The sequence below is a fragment of the Tachysurus vachellii genome, chromosome 10 (assembly GCF_030014155.1).
Source record: "Tachysurus vachellii isolate PV-2020 chromosome 10, HZAU_Pvac_v1, whole genome shotgun sequence".
NCBI lineage: Eukaryota > Metazoa > Chordata > Actinopteri > Siluriformes > Bagridae > Tachysurus > Tachysurus vachellii.
In genome coordinates this window covers 6,386,039-6,398,768 of record NC_083469.1, presented here as the reverse complement: position 1 = coordinate 6,398,768, position 12,730 = coordinate 6,386,039, and the positions used below count along the sequence as shown (strand labels likewise).

Sequence of the window (12,730 nt, the reverse complement as noted above, 5' to 3'; positions counted from 1 at the left end):
TATAAAGCAGGAAAAGAATATAAAAAGATATCTCAACGCCTGAAAATGTCAGTCAGTTCTATTCAAGCTCTGGAGTAATATAAGAGGTTCTGTTGATACTAAGTTATGGTCAGGTAAACTAAATTTCACCCATAAACTCAAAACTATAAATGCTATGTTTGAGGAGGAATCAACAAGATCCTCAGTGAAAAGTACAGTACACCATCCCTACTGTAAAGCACGGCTGTGGATCTCATGTTTTTGGGGCTGTGTGAGCTCCAGTGTCACAGAAGTTAGTAAAAATTGATGCCATGATGAATGCAGCATGTGATCAGAAAATACTGGCAGACAATTTGCACATGGGATGCTCTCAGATGTTCTAACATGACCATGATCCAAAGCACAAGGCAAGGTTGACCCTCCAAAGTCTCATGAAGAATTGTAACCTCATGCACAACTATTACAAAAGATTGCATGCCATCATTGATGCTAAATGGGCAAAACATGATATTAAGAACTAAAGGTTTGCAAACTTTTGAACAGAGATTATTTTCTTTTTGTTTGCTTGTGCCGTTCTGTTATGCCTTACATATTAACTTGAGTCCTATTTTATTTCTTATGTTTTGCCTTGTTACTGAAGTTTTCTTAAAAAAAATAAAAATAAAATTCCTCTGTAGGCAAACTTTTTAAGCACAACCGTAAAATGCATATTCTGAAATATGCATTAAAGTATGCCTGCGTTTTTTTTTTTTTGTGTAGTGCAAATCACACAGGATAATTTATGCATAGGATTCGAGCTGTTTATCTGCTCTTGTTAATTTGAAAGCTGAAAGTTCAAAAGCTCATTAATAATTGCATAAGCCGCATGAGATGCATTTAGGATTTAAAAAACCTTTTTTTTTTAAATATTAATTTATTTAGAAAACAGCAGGTCTTTTACCATAAATACATAAATGCAGACAGACGTTTTCTAAACATGTTTACTCAATTTATTGACTTTGTGCCCGCTGTTAATTTTATTCTTTCCACTAGAGGGCGCAGGTTCCCCAGATTTCTGGTTTCACATGTTAACTTAAAATCCGTTCTGAACCACCTGCACGTGTCTGTGCTTTTCTATTATTACCTCCAGAGAAGTTGTTTTTTGTTAAATGTAGTGTTCTTAGTACCTCACCTAATGAACCATTTATAATGATGAATATGCCCTGAATAAACACCACCAATGTAAATCTCACCAATGTAAATCTCAACACACAGGGAACATGAGGGCTGAGAGAAGCTGTGACTGCTAACACACAATTATAAAAAAAATACATCATAATTAAAAAAATAAATTAGCACCAGAACCACTAAGAACATCAAACACAGTTCATGCGTTTTAGAGTCAAGGTTTTGATTGATAATTAAAAATAGAAACTGCAGATCAGCATTATTTTCTTCTCATGGTGTTATTTTATTAGGAATTGATCAAATGTGTGGGACAAATATCACACAAATACTGTTTGACATTAAAGATGTATATTAGTAATTCACAAGTACTGTATTTCTGCACAGTGCAAACGCTCACACTGAATTTTTTTACTTCACACACAACAGAAATGTATTAAAGGAGTAATTATTGCTTAACATGTTCTCACCAATCAGCACATTTTAATAGAAAAAAATAACGTGAAATAGTATAAACATCAAACTTTTTCACAGTCAGGATCCAAAGAGCAGTTACATGAGGTAATCAGAGGAAATACTGAGGGAAATAAAAAAATAATAATAAACTGCCTGTATGGAAAATATGTACAGAAACACTGACCAGCCATAACATCAAAATCTCTATGATCCACATCTTTATTGATTACAGTGGCACCTGAAAAGGGGTGGGATATATTAGGCAGCAAGAAATCAGTTAGTTGTTAAAGTGGATGTGTTGAAGGCAGGAAAAATAAACATCTGGGTGACTAAGTTGTTATGTCTAGACGACTGGTTCAGAGCATCTACAAAACTGCAGGACTGGTGGGGTTGTTCCAGTTTCATGGGCATCCAAGGCTCACCAATTTAAGGAAAGGGACACACAATTCCACAGCTTGCCTTCAGACGTCTTGTGGAGTCCATAATTTAACAGAATATTACATGGGTATTTTTAATGTTATGGTATATCTGTGTGTATGTTCTAGTCACTACAATAACACTGATTGTATTTGCTTGTAGGACCTCAGGGTTGAAAGGTAAAAATTAATATAAGTGTATTTCAGTGTTTAATTTCTTCAGTTTTATCCACTGAATCTGTATTGTGTGTGTGTGTGTGATTACCATGAACAGTTTGGAAGTCACTCAAAATTTATTCAAGGCCTGTCTCTCTACGTAATACCCATTTTTGGAAAACGCCTTCATCTGTCCTTGAGTCCATCCTTGTCACAGTTTTTTATCATTAGATAAAATAAACCTAAATACACCATTAATTCTTCATGTGATGTAGAATAAAAGGTTCTCACTGTTTTTATGTCCAAAAAAACTACTAACTACATATTTACCCTTAGTAAAAAGGTTAAAAAAAAAAAATGACAGGATTGTGCATGATTTGCAATTTGAAAAGAATGGAGAGGAATTTGAAAAGGCTTCCAGAAACAGAAACATTATACTGCATTGATACAGCGTGTGTGTGGTTATTTAAGAGCGAGGATGGCGTCATAGGATTTGCCTGTCCTGCACACCTGTACGTTGGTGAAGCCAGCTGTCGTGAGCATGTGTGTGTAGTGAGAGGGCGGATGCTCCTTCCCCTCCGTCTGAACCAGCATGTTCAGGGAGAAGAGCTGAGCCATGATGGGGCCTCTGTGGTTCTCAAACAGCATAGCCTCTACCACAAGAACACCTCCACCTACACACAGACAGAGACACAGAAAGTGAGTTCTGTAACTTGGTATTAGTTTACTGAAAGTGAGACAAATACATGAGAGTATCTCAACAAAAACATTTCCAATATCCGCTTATCTTTTTAACAGAAAAAGACAACCTGGCGGAGCATAGCAGATAACCATTCACAGACTTTTCAGTTACCTATTGACTCTCTGCTTACTGCTTCAAACAACACTTTTACAAACAAGATTTCTTTTCTATCGATACAGTGATTATTATCTTCATATTTCAGCCAATCAGATTCCAGCTAAATCACAAGATCCTGAAGCTTGATGCCAGAAAAGTGTACAAAAGATATCACACCATATCCTGTAAACATGGCCTGAAGCTGATATACATGCAACATAATATAGATAGCAACATAATATTTTACAACCCTGTTTATTTCCAAAACAGCTTTAATGATAGATATGAATTTAAGCATTAGAACAGAAGATTCTTATGAAATAAAAACAGCAAATATGTCTCAGCTGATCAGTAAGATGAAGTTTAAGTGGCAAACTGAAAAAATAGATTTTTAGACTACGATTAAAAAACTATTTCTTTAATGTGTAATTAGATTTTGTTCTATTCAATACAAATACTAGGCCAATATATAACATAACCATGCACACCTGAATTACAGGCTGTGTGTATCTTCTTCAGCAGCATCAGACTTTTCTCCTCCTTCCAGTCATGAATGATCCGTGCTAGGATGTACAGATCAGCAGTAGGGAGGTCTTCATTAAAAAAGTCCCCTTTACACACGTATACACACACACACAGAGACACACACATTAGCTTAATGACTGTTTAAAATCAGTTTAGAATGGAAAAGCTCCTTAACAGTGTAAATTATTATTTAAACTGCAAAAGAAAATGTTATGTAGATTATAATACTGACTATAATACTGTTCCACTCTAAACATTCTGTATTTGCAAAACAAACAAAAGGATATAATTTCATTATACAATATTTACCCACATGCAAGATGCCATGTGTTGCTTATTTTAGCATTTATCATTGTTTTATTTAATACAACACTCTTTTCACGTTCAGACTAAAAGCTTCACATCCCACACAAACTATAGGTGAAGGTATTATCGTTGTGCACTGTGTGAGTAGCTGTGAATATATGTGTGTGTGTGTGTGTGTGCGTGTTCATTTTGTGTATTTAATGTTTTCTTGGTGCCTATATTTCACTCTTGCGGATCAAAAAGAAAAATACATACACACAGTCAGGTACATAAATCTTTAGACATTGAAGAATATTTTCTTTTGCTGTCCACAGTATATCGGAGATGAAATCAAATAATAAATATGATAATTAATGGATTTTGTGTTTTATTTCTATATGGTGGCCCAAAATGATTTCATTGATTCAGTTTAATAAATAAAAGGATACAGATACAGAGACCTAGAGTATTACAAAAGTGTTATATACATGGAATGTATTATTATTATTATTATATACAGAAGGGGGGCACGGTGGCTTAGTGGTTAGCACGTTCGCCTCACACCTCCAGGGTTGGGGGTTCGATTCCCGCCTCCGCCTTGTGTGTGTGGAATTTGCATGTTCTCCCCGTGCCTCGGGGGTTTCCTCCAGGTACTCCGGTTTCGTCCCCCGGTCCAAAGACATGCGTGGTAGGTTGATTGGCATCTCTGGAAAATTGTCCGTAGTGTGTGAGTGTGTGAGTGAATGACAGTGTGTGTGTGCCCTGCGATGGGTTGGCACTCCGTCCAGGGTGTATCCTGCCTTGATGCCCAATGACGCCTGAGATAGGCACAGGCTCCCCGTGACCCGAGGTAGTTTGGATAAGCGGTAGAAAATGAATGAATGAATGAATGAATAAATATACATAAGACAGATGCTGACCTGCCTGAAACCTGATGGTGTCATCACTTTGACAAAAGTGTTTTTGGGCCATTTGGGTGACTTTCAGTAAGTCCAGGACCGTCAGTGTGGAAGCAGGGTACACTTTAGCCATCTCACGAGCCAAGGCACCTGAACAGCCTGTAAATGAATTAACCAGAAAACATAACTAGGGAAATTTACTTCATCATGGAGAAGAAAGGTGGGGAAATGTTATGTAAAAATGCTTTGTGGTAGAAGGGATTAAGTTTTAAACAATTACATTTTATAAAACAGGTTTATTGCAGTGACAGTGAATAAAATATTTATCAATAATTATGTCTAACATGATCTTCAGATATGTTTTGATTATATTGAAGGATTTCATACAAAAGCTAAAAAAGATAAAGCTTTTCACAAATCTATACAGTGCATAAGTTCTGATAAAATAGTTACTGTGAACACAGACCTCTGTAACTTTAACATATGGGAACAAATGTACACACCTCCAACATCTACAATGGACTTAAATCTGGACAGGTCAAAGGCAGTAGCTATGTCAGGACCATCGATGACCCATGATGAGTTCATCAAACCCATAAACTTTAACATCTCATCCTCTGACCTGCAACATATACAAGGTCAACATCTAAGTATATACAGTATTCTGGTGAAATCTCTCTCCCTCTCCCTCACACACACACAAACACACACATGCACCTACACACACACGCGCACACACGCGCTCTCACACACACGCTCTCACACAAGCACACTCACCCTGTCATGTACATGCTTTTGCACACACAAACACACACGCTTACACACTCCATCTGTTAAGCATTGCTTTCGGCCTTTACAGATACAGACACCTGTATAAATGGCCAGTATAAACACTGTTTAAATGGCCAGTATAAATACTGTTTAAATGGCCAGTATAAATACTGTTTAAATGGCCAGTATAAATACTGTTTAAATGGCCAGTATAAATTCAGATTCATACACACTGAGTAATATGTGAGGTATCTGAGGACAGGGAAAGGAGATGGAGGAGAATTTTCTGTCCCACTGCACAGACCCACAAGCAAAAGAGAAGCACTCACCCTCCCTAAAATAACAAGCGGAATACACACAGGCATTCACGCACACGCACACACACTTTAGACATCTCTCTCCCAAAATCATTCACTCTGAATCCGTCTTTCTCCTAAAGTTGCCATGGCACTCAGATTAAAGCTTGTGAAGGGATTTCTGTCACAAAAAGTCCCCTGATACTGACTCAGTTTCATGAGAACCATTAGCATAAATCATATATTCTTAAAAAAAAAACAACCAAACACAAAAAAACGTCAATAAATGGAAAATGACTAAAAAAAAAAATGCATCTTCTTCATTCATTCATCTTCTACCGCTTATCCGAACTACCTCGGGTCACGGGGAGCCTGTGCCTATCTCAGGCGTCATCGGGCATCAAGGCAGGATACACCATGGACGGAGTGCCAACCCATCACAGGGCACACACACACTCTCATTCACTCACGCAATCACACACTAGGGACAATTTTCCAGAGATGCCAATCAACCTACCATGCATGTCTTTGGACCGGGGGGAGGAAACCGGAGTACCCGGAGGAAACCCCCGAGGCACGGGGAGAACATGCAAACTCCACACACACAAGGCGGAGGTGGGAATCGAACCCCGACCCGAATGTGCGAGGCGAATGTGCTAACCACTACACCACCGTGCCCCCTAATGCATCTTCTTAATAAACAAAATATGATATATACGGCAGGAGCAGGAGCATTTGTCCACTAATAACAGATAACAATGTCTTCTTTGTTGTGTCTGGCAAATATTAAAAGCATCATGTCATAGTGTCTTTGTACACTAGCAAACATACCCGAGAAGTATGGAAGTATTTTGATGAATTTTTTATGCAAGTCAACTCTCAAATTTCAGCTAAAACCGCTGCAAAAATCTGAATCGTTTGCAAACGACACATCATTAAACAGCCCATGAATGCCCGTCATTACTGAGAATCAAATTATCATCCACCTGATAGTTAAATATTTAATAAACTCACGCCCTACATGACTTTTAATAATCTTACTGTTCATTCAGCAAGTATCCAGTATTTGACACCCAACTGACCTTAAATCCGTCGATGCTTGCTAACATTCTCTATTTCCATTTTAATCTACACAGTGTCCTATAAATTCAGTATTGTAGGAGAAAAATAAAATTAGCAAAATATGTATATACTGTATTTTTTCATTTATAGAATTTCATAAATTCATCAAAACACATTTGTTAGAGGAATGATTTGAATTCTTTCTTCATTGCTAAGATAAATCACGTAACAATAAAATAATCATGAACTCTATGGAAGCTGAATGTATCCGACAGCCCGTAGATGCTCCCTGACTTGACCTTCATGTCTGCTTCTGTAAAGCAATCATTATATGAACAGACTTGTGTAGGACCTTTGCTGTGGGCTTTTTTTTTTTTTTTTAAATGTCTTTATTTAAAATGTTGTCTGCTAGCAGGAAAACAATGGAAAAGGTCATTTTTGGAAATGCTGTAGTTAGTCATGCATTGTGTAAAAAGAGGAATGAGTATCTCACACAGTAGGTAAGAAACACAGCAGTACAGGAGCATGTCACCTGTGAAATTTGTGATTTTGACATGACTCATAAACTCACCTGTATATAGCTGAGAAGATGTCTTCTGATGAAAGACCAAAGGTTTTTTCATTTTGGTTCCTTCCTTCCCTGTGAAAATAGCAGCCTGATTTTTAAACTTCTTGAGTGTGACCTACAGTTTAAAGCCCATGGATTATTCCAGAATTGAAAAGACTACAAGGTCTAAAATGTCTTGTGACACAGGATATAAAGTTAACAATATTATATTATCAGTACATAAAAATGACCAAACCCTAATGAAGAGTCATTTTGGAACTGTTAAAGAACTTGGGCTTAAATTCTACGCAGTTTCTACTTTGCAATAGACAAAAGCAGACCCTCCACTAAAGCCCATCTGGTACTTGTTGAACATAAGGCAGTCGATAAAGGGTATGACAGGTGCATCAGAAAGATGAGAATTTAGAAGTAATTGATTAGGAAAACAATTGAGCTTCAAGCAATTTCCAATCATTGCTATTAAGAGGTCCAAATCTGTTCCAGCATGACAATGTCCCTGTGCACAAAGCGAAGCTCCATGAACACATACAGTAGTGTGTTAAGGTTGGAGTAGAAGTAAGTGTCCTGCACAGAGCACTGACTCTTCTTCTATTGGAAAGATTCCCAAGTAAAGGTTATTATAACAGCAAACCACTATATCTGGATGTGGAACAAGATGGTTAACAAACACATATGGGTGTGATTGGTCAGGTGCTTGCTATCTATCTGTCTGTCTGTCTGTCTTTCTGTCTGTCTGTCCCTCTATCTATCCATCCGTCCGTCTGTCCGTCCATCTATCCATCCATAATATCTGCTTTATCCTATGCATGGTTGTGGTGAATCCAGTGCTTATTATGAGGACACCAATATTCACACACTTATTAACACCATAGTTTTAGTAGGCGTGTAGAAATTAGAGAACCATGAGTAAACCCAAAAGGACACAGAAGAGGAGAACAGAGAGAAATTAACCTGAGCTCAGGGTCAAAGTGGGGACTCAGCACTGCATCACATGTGAAGTAGCAGCACTGCATCACAATGCCATACTAAGTCAATTTTTCTCAAAAAAAAAAAAAAAAAAAAAAAAAAAGAGTCTCCGATATCGGCACCTCTCAGTTCCACAGCTCGTTCTCCTAGTGTCAGAGGAAACATACCAAAGTTTTCCTGTCTTCTATTCTCAATACATGCTGATAGGCAGACTGGAAATTCTAAATGTGTGTGTATGTGTGTGTGTGACCCCATCCAGGGTAAATTCACCTTGTATTCCAGGGATCCACTGTGATGTAGATAAATATATTTGCTAAATATTGTTTATCTAACATTGTGCAAAGACCTCACCAGCCTGTCCTCCTAAAAATAACTCAATTATCTTTTTCCACAAAGGTCACAAGGCATAGCTGAGCAAGGCATCATACTTCCAGCACAACTTAATTTACAAAAACAAAATTATAAAATCAAGCACTTGAGTAAAGGATTTACAGAGACCAGATTTTTAAAATGCTGACCGTCCTGAATGGCAGAGCCACAGTTACTGAGCTGATGGACTGTTTCATCAGACTGATCGTTTTCTTCCCACTGTGTCCTCTTTTCCAAGTGCAATTTTACAGTTAGAGTCACTACATAATCTACAATGGATCTATTTTTAGTATAATGTCTTACCTGACCGCATCTCCTAGGTTGTTCCAGAGAGGGTAGATGGTCTGCGACTGGTAGATGATCATGTTATATAAAGATTTATGGCTATTTTTGGCCAAATACAGATTAGCAACATCAGTATTGTTGTAATAGGCTACAAGAGGAAGAAAAGACAAAAACTTTAAAAGAAACTTGGGGAAAATATAAACCATCACAATGTTAATCATCTATTTTGGATTTCTGAATGACCTTTGTCAATCTTGAATCATTTATAAAGTCTAAAAGGGAGAGGATGGTCTACTCAAATATTAATCACTAATTCTCAGATTCTACATAAATCCTGAAGAGTCCCTCAGAGCTGAAGTAAACAGGAATGAAACCCTCATATCAATCAAACTGCTTTTTAGTACACATCTAAAAACAGTATATTTTTTTAGTTTCCAAGTCCTATGATGAAGGTTTGCCTAAATGATAAGTATTTGTATACAATCATAAAACAAGCAATTTTTACATTTGTATTAAATGTTCTTATAATCTCACCGGTCTCCAGTCTATATTGTTAAAAAAATAAACTTCCCTAATATTAGCTCAACTTACAGTAAACCCATCTATAGACTGTATTACTTTCACCTGGAGTAGACATACCTGTGCCGTCTGTTAGCTCCACCTCCAAGACCTCAACACCCACAAGCACGTCGAGGAGCCGCTCCATGCCGTCAACACTGGTGCCGAGTTCTTGTGCTACCTCTGCTGCACTCAGGGACTTCTGGGATTGCAGAAGTAAGTCAAACACACCCTGCTCACATGCTGAAAAGATCACCTGTGGAAGAAGACGAGCGCAAGTTGAAGCAGATGTCAGTAAAATAAAATGAATAGAAAAAAATGTGATGTGGGTTGAAATCCTGGTTGAATGGTAGAGAATATTAAATATTCAATGCAATATCAAATACAGTGCTGACAGAGAAGCAAAATTAAAACAGACATTTGCAATCCAAACAAACAGATCCAAAAATGGATCGATATTCCTAAAGCCAAAGAAGTTTTTTTTGTTTTTTTTGAGTAAAGAACTTTAAAGTTTTGAGGTTCACAAGACTGTAGGCTGTCTATTTCAAAATTTTACCTAACTTTTGATAATGTTGGACTGTCAATGACTCCAAAATTCTCTGAGACTGAAAGGTTCAAGAAAGGAGTTCAGCACATATTATGTTTAAGTAAAAAGTGTGCCGTTATAGGAAATATTCATCAGCAAGTTGGTGTGATGCAGACCGATGCAGGGTATTTTACAGCTACATTGTTACGATATAAAAAATTGTTTTTAAAATTTGCTGATTAGGTTCAAGTCCCATTTTATCTCCAAATGGCTCGGTTCGGAAATTCATAATCTACCCATCCATCTCCGGTGGTCTGTTTAGTGCTGGCGTCAGGCAAACCACAGAAATGGTTCAGAGACTAAACAATTATTCCTCGCTATTAGTTTTGGACAACTGAATCCCCTGCAGCCAAACAGAAAGGAGGTCATAGTGCCAAATGACTGTGATAAATTGTTGAGCAAGGGAGCAGCAGGGTGCTGAGGTCTATTCACTAATGATTAAAGTGCTGGGGAGAGAAAAGATACCCGACTCCAACCTTGGACACTCTGAAGCCATTGAAATACTCCAGCAGTTTGAAAGGGTAGTCTAGTTCACTCCGAGACAGATGTTCAGCCATGATGAAAAAAAACCTGATGAAATGAACAAGAATATTAAAATAAGCAAATCTAACAGAACAGGGAGAATTATCCAATCAGCAGGGTGAAGCTCTGTGATTTAAACACACTAAGCTACATCCTCAATCACATAGGGACCTTAGTATTAGCAGGGCTGTCAAGTGTCACGCATTGAGAGTGACAGTCACGCATTTAGGTCTTTTGTCACGCATCGTATTTCTCAGGCAGAAAAACTTTTTGACTATTAACATATATTTAATATGCCACATTGCCCAAAATGTATCTGTCCGCACCGCTGACTCTATGGAACCGGGCAGGAATCAAGCGCGTCTCCCCTGGAGCCTGACACTTATCAGGCAATCAAAAAACTAGGCTACACAATAGCAGAAAACGAAAATATCAGAAAACAGCACTATTGTATATGGGTAAGATTTAACACAACAACCAATGAAAAAAAACATTCATTAGAGAGGGTATTTTCGATATTCGGTTTGAACAAAACCTCAACACGAAACAGCTTGTCTCTGGACAGGACATTGTCCTCAATCATGACACAAAAATGTCTGGGCTTGTGCTGAACTGTTTTAAATGGGAGCAACATTACAAATGATAAAGGAGTCCAAAAAGGCAACAAACACTTACAATAAACAACACCAGTCATAATCAATCTCTCTCTCTCTCTCTCTCACTCACTCTCTCTCTCTCTCACACACACACACACACACACACACACACACACACACACACACACACACACTGGGGTGGGTGGGGGTGGGGGGTTGCTGGAGGGTTGGAAATGTCACTCTTGCCTGTCTTCAAAACTTGAGAGCCCTGTATTAGTATTATAGGTTTTTTTTTTTTATTGCAGTTAAAGCTTTTAATAATAAAATTACAGGAACTGAAACACCTCACAGATGAATAATGGTTAAGTTTAAGTCAATTACATGACTTTCCAACGTGATTAAATCGGTTTATGTGCTGCATTTAATAGCGCCGTTATACAGATGTTTAATGAGAGCAGATGTTTAATTGGTCATCATGACAAGCCTTCACACTGACAGTCGGAGCTTTTTTTTTTTTAAACAAATCGCTTCATAAATATTAAAATGCTTTTATGTTTTGCGACCAAGAGACAACGATGAAGCTTATAAACACATTTTAGTCGAGATTTTTCACTTACCAAACCACACGGAAGGCTGAGCAGAGTTTTAAATCGGATTATATTCACGACCAAAACAAAACCCCCTTCCAAACAAACACGACAGCTTTACACCGTAAAATGAATTTGAACTTGATGTTTGTAAAGTCACCAGCAGATGGCGCACAAACATCAATTTGTCAACAATTCAATTTCTTCGTGGGTAAAATGCAGAAGTTTTAGGCGACTTCCCCTCGCCATTTCCCCTTTAGGGAGAAGGGAAAGTCTCGTCGCCATCTTGTAGGACCTACGACCAAGCCTTGTGTAACAGTTAATCTTATTCATGTATGTTTTGTACGTCGCTTAATACAGTTTAATGCGCATATATATTGAATATGCATGACATGTAAATTAGGGACCGCCCCCTACAGACAATATCGCCTGTTTACCAGATTACTGACTTTACTTACTGAACATATTTCAGCTGTTAGTTCAGTGTGTTTCAGCTGTTTACAAATAAAGTTTTGTATCGTTATAATTCTATATATAATAGAATTATTCTTTTAACAATGTGGGTGTTTGTGTGGGGCAAAAAAAATGATGATAAACAAACAAGCCCAGGACATTACTATAATTTTATATGTAGGTTTGGTGTGTGACCTTTTCTTTTAAAAAAGAAAACAAAAAAAAACTTTTGTGGGTGATCTTGACAGACACACACACACATTATAATATTTATATAATATTATATAAATAATAATGTGTGTATGTGTATATATATATATATATATATATATATATATATATATATATATATATATATATACACATACACGCACACACACACACACATACATA

At 37.4% G+C, this 12,730-nt stretch overlaps 1 protein-coding gene across 2 annotated transcripts; it reads right to left on the bottom strand.

The window, feature by feature from the left end:
* Window positions 1-1,405: 1,405 nt before the first annotated feature.
* asmt2 (acetylserotonin O-methyltransferase 2) lies at window positions 1,406-12,032 on the bottom strand. Of its 2 annotated transcripts, XM_060879062.1 has the most exons (9): window positions 11,913-11,999; window positions 10,656-10,748; window positions 9,675-9,849; window positions 9,054-9,183; window positions 7,419-7,487; window positions 5,222-5,340; window positions 4,740-4,877; window positions 3,498-3,620; window positions 1,406-2,845 (listed from the first exon to the last, which is right to left on the bottom strand). In XM_060879062.1, the coding sequence occupies exons 2-9, from the start codon at window positions 10,734-10,736 to the stop codon at window positions 2,634-2,636; spliced, it is 1,047 nt and encodes a 348-aa protein (XP_060735045.1). In that variant the 5' UTR covers window positions 10,737-10,748; window positions 11,913-11,999; the 3' UTR covers window positions 1,406-2,633. The 2 variants fall into 2 exon arrangements, with proteins under 2 accessions (XP_060735045.1, XP_060735046.1); XM_060879063.1 differs by lacking the exon at window positions 10,656-10,748 and having other exon boundaries at window positions 11,915-12,032.
* Window positions 12,033-12,730: the final 698 nt, after the last annotated feature.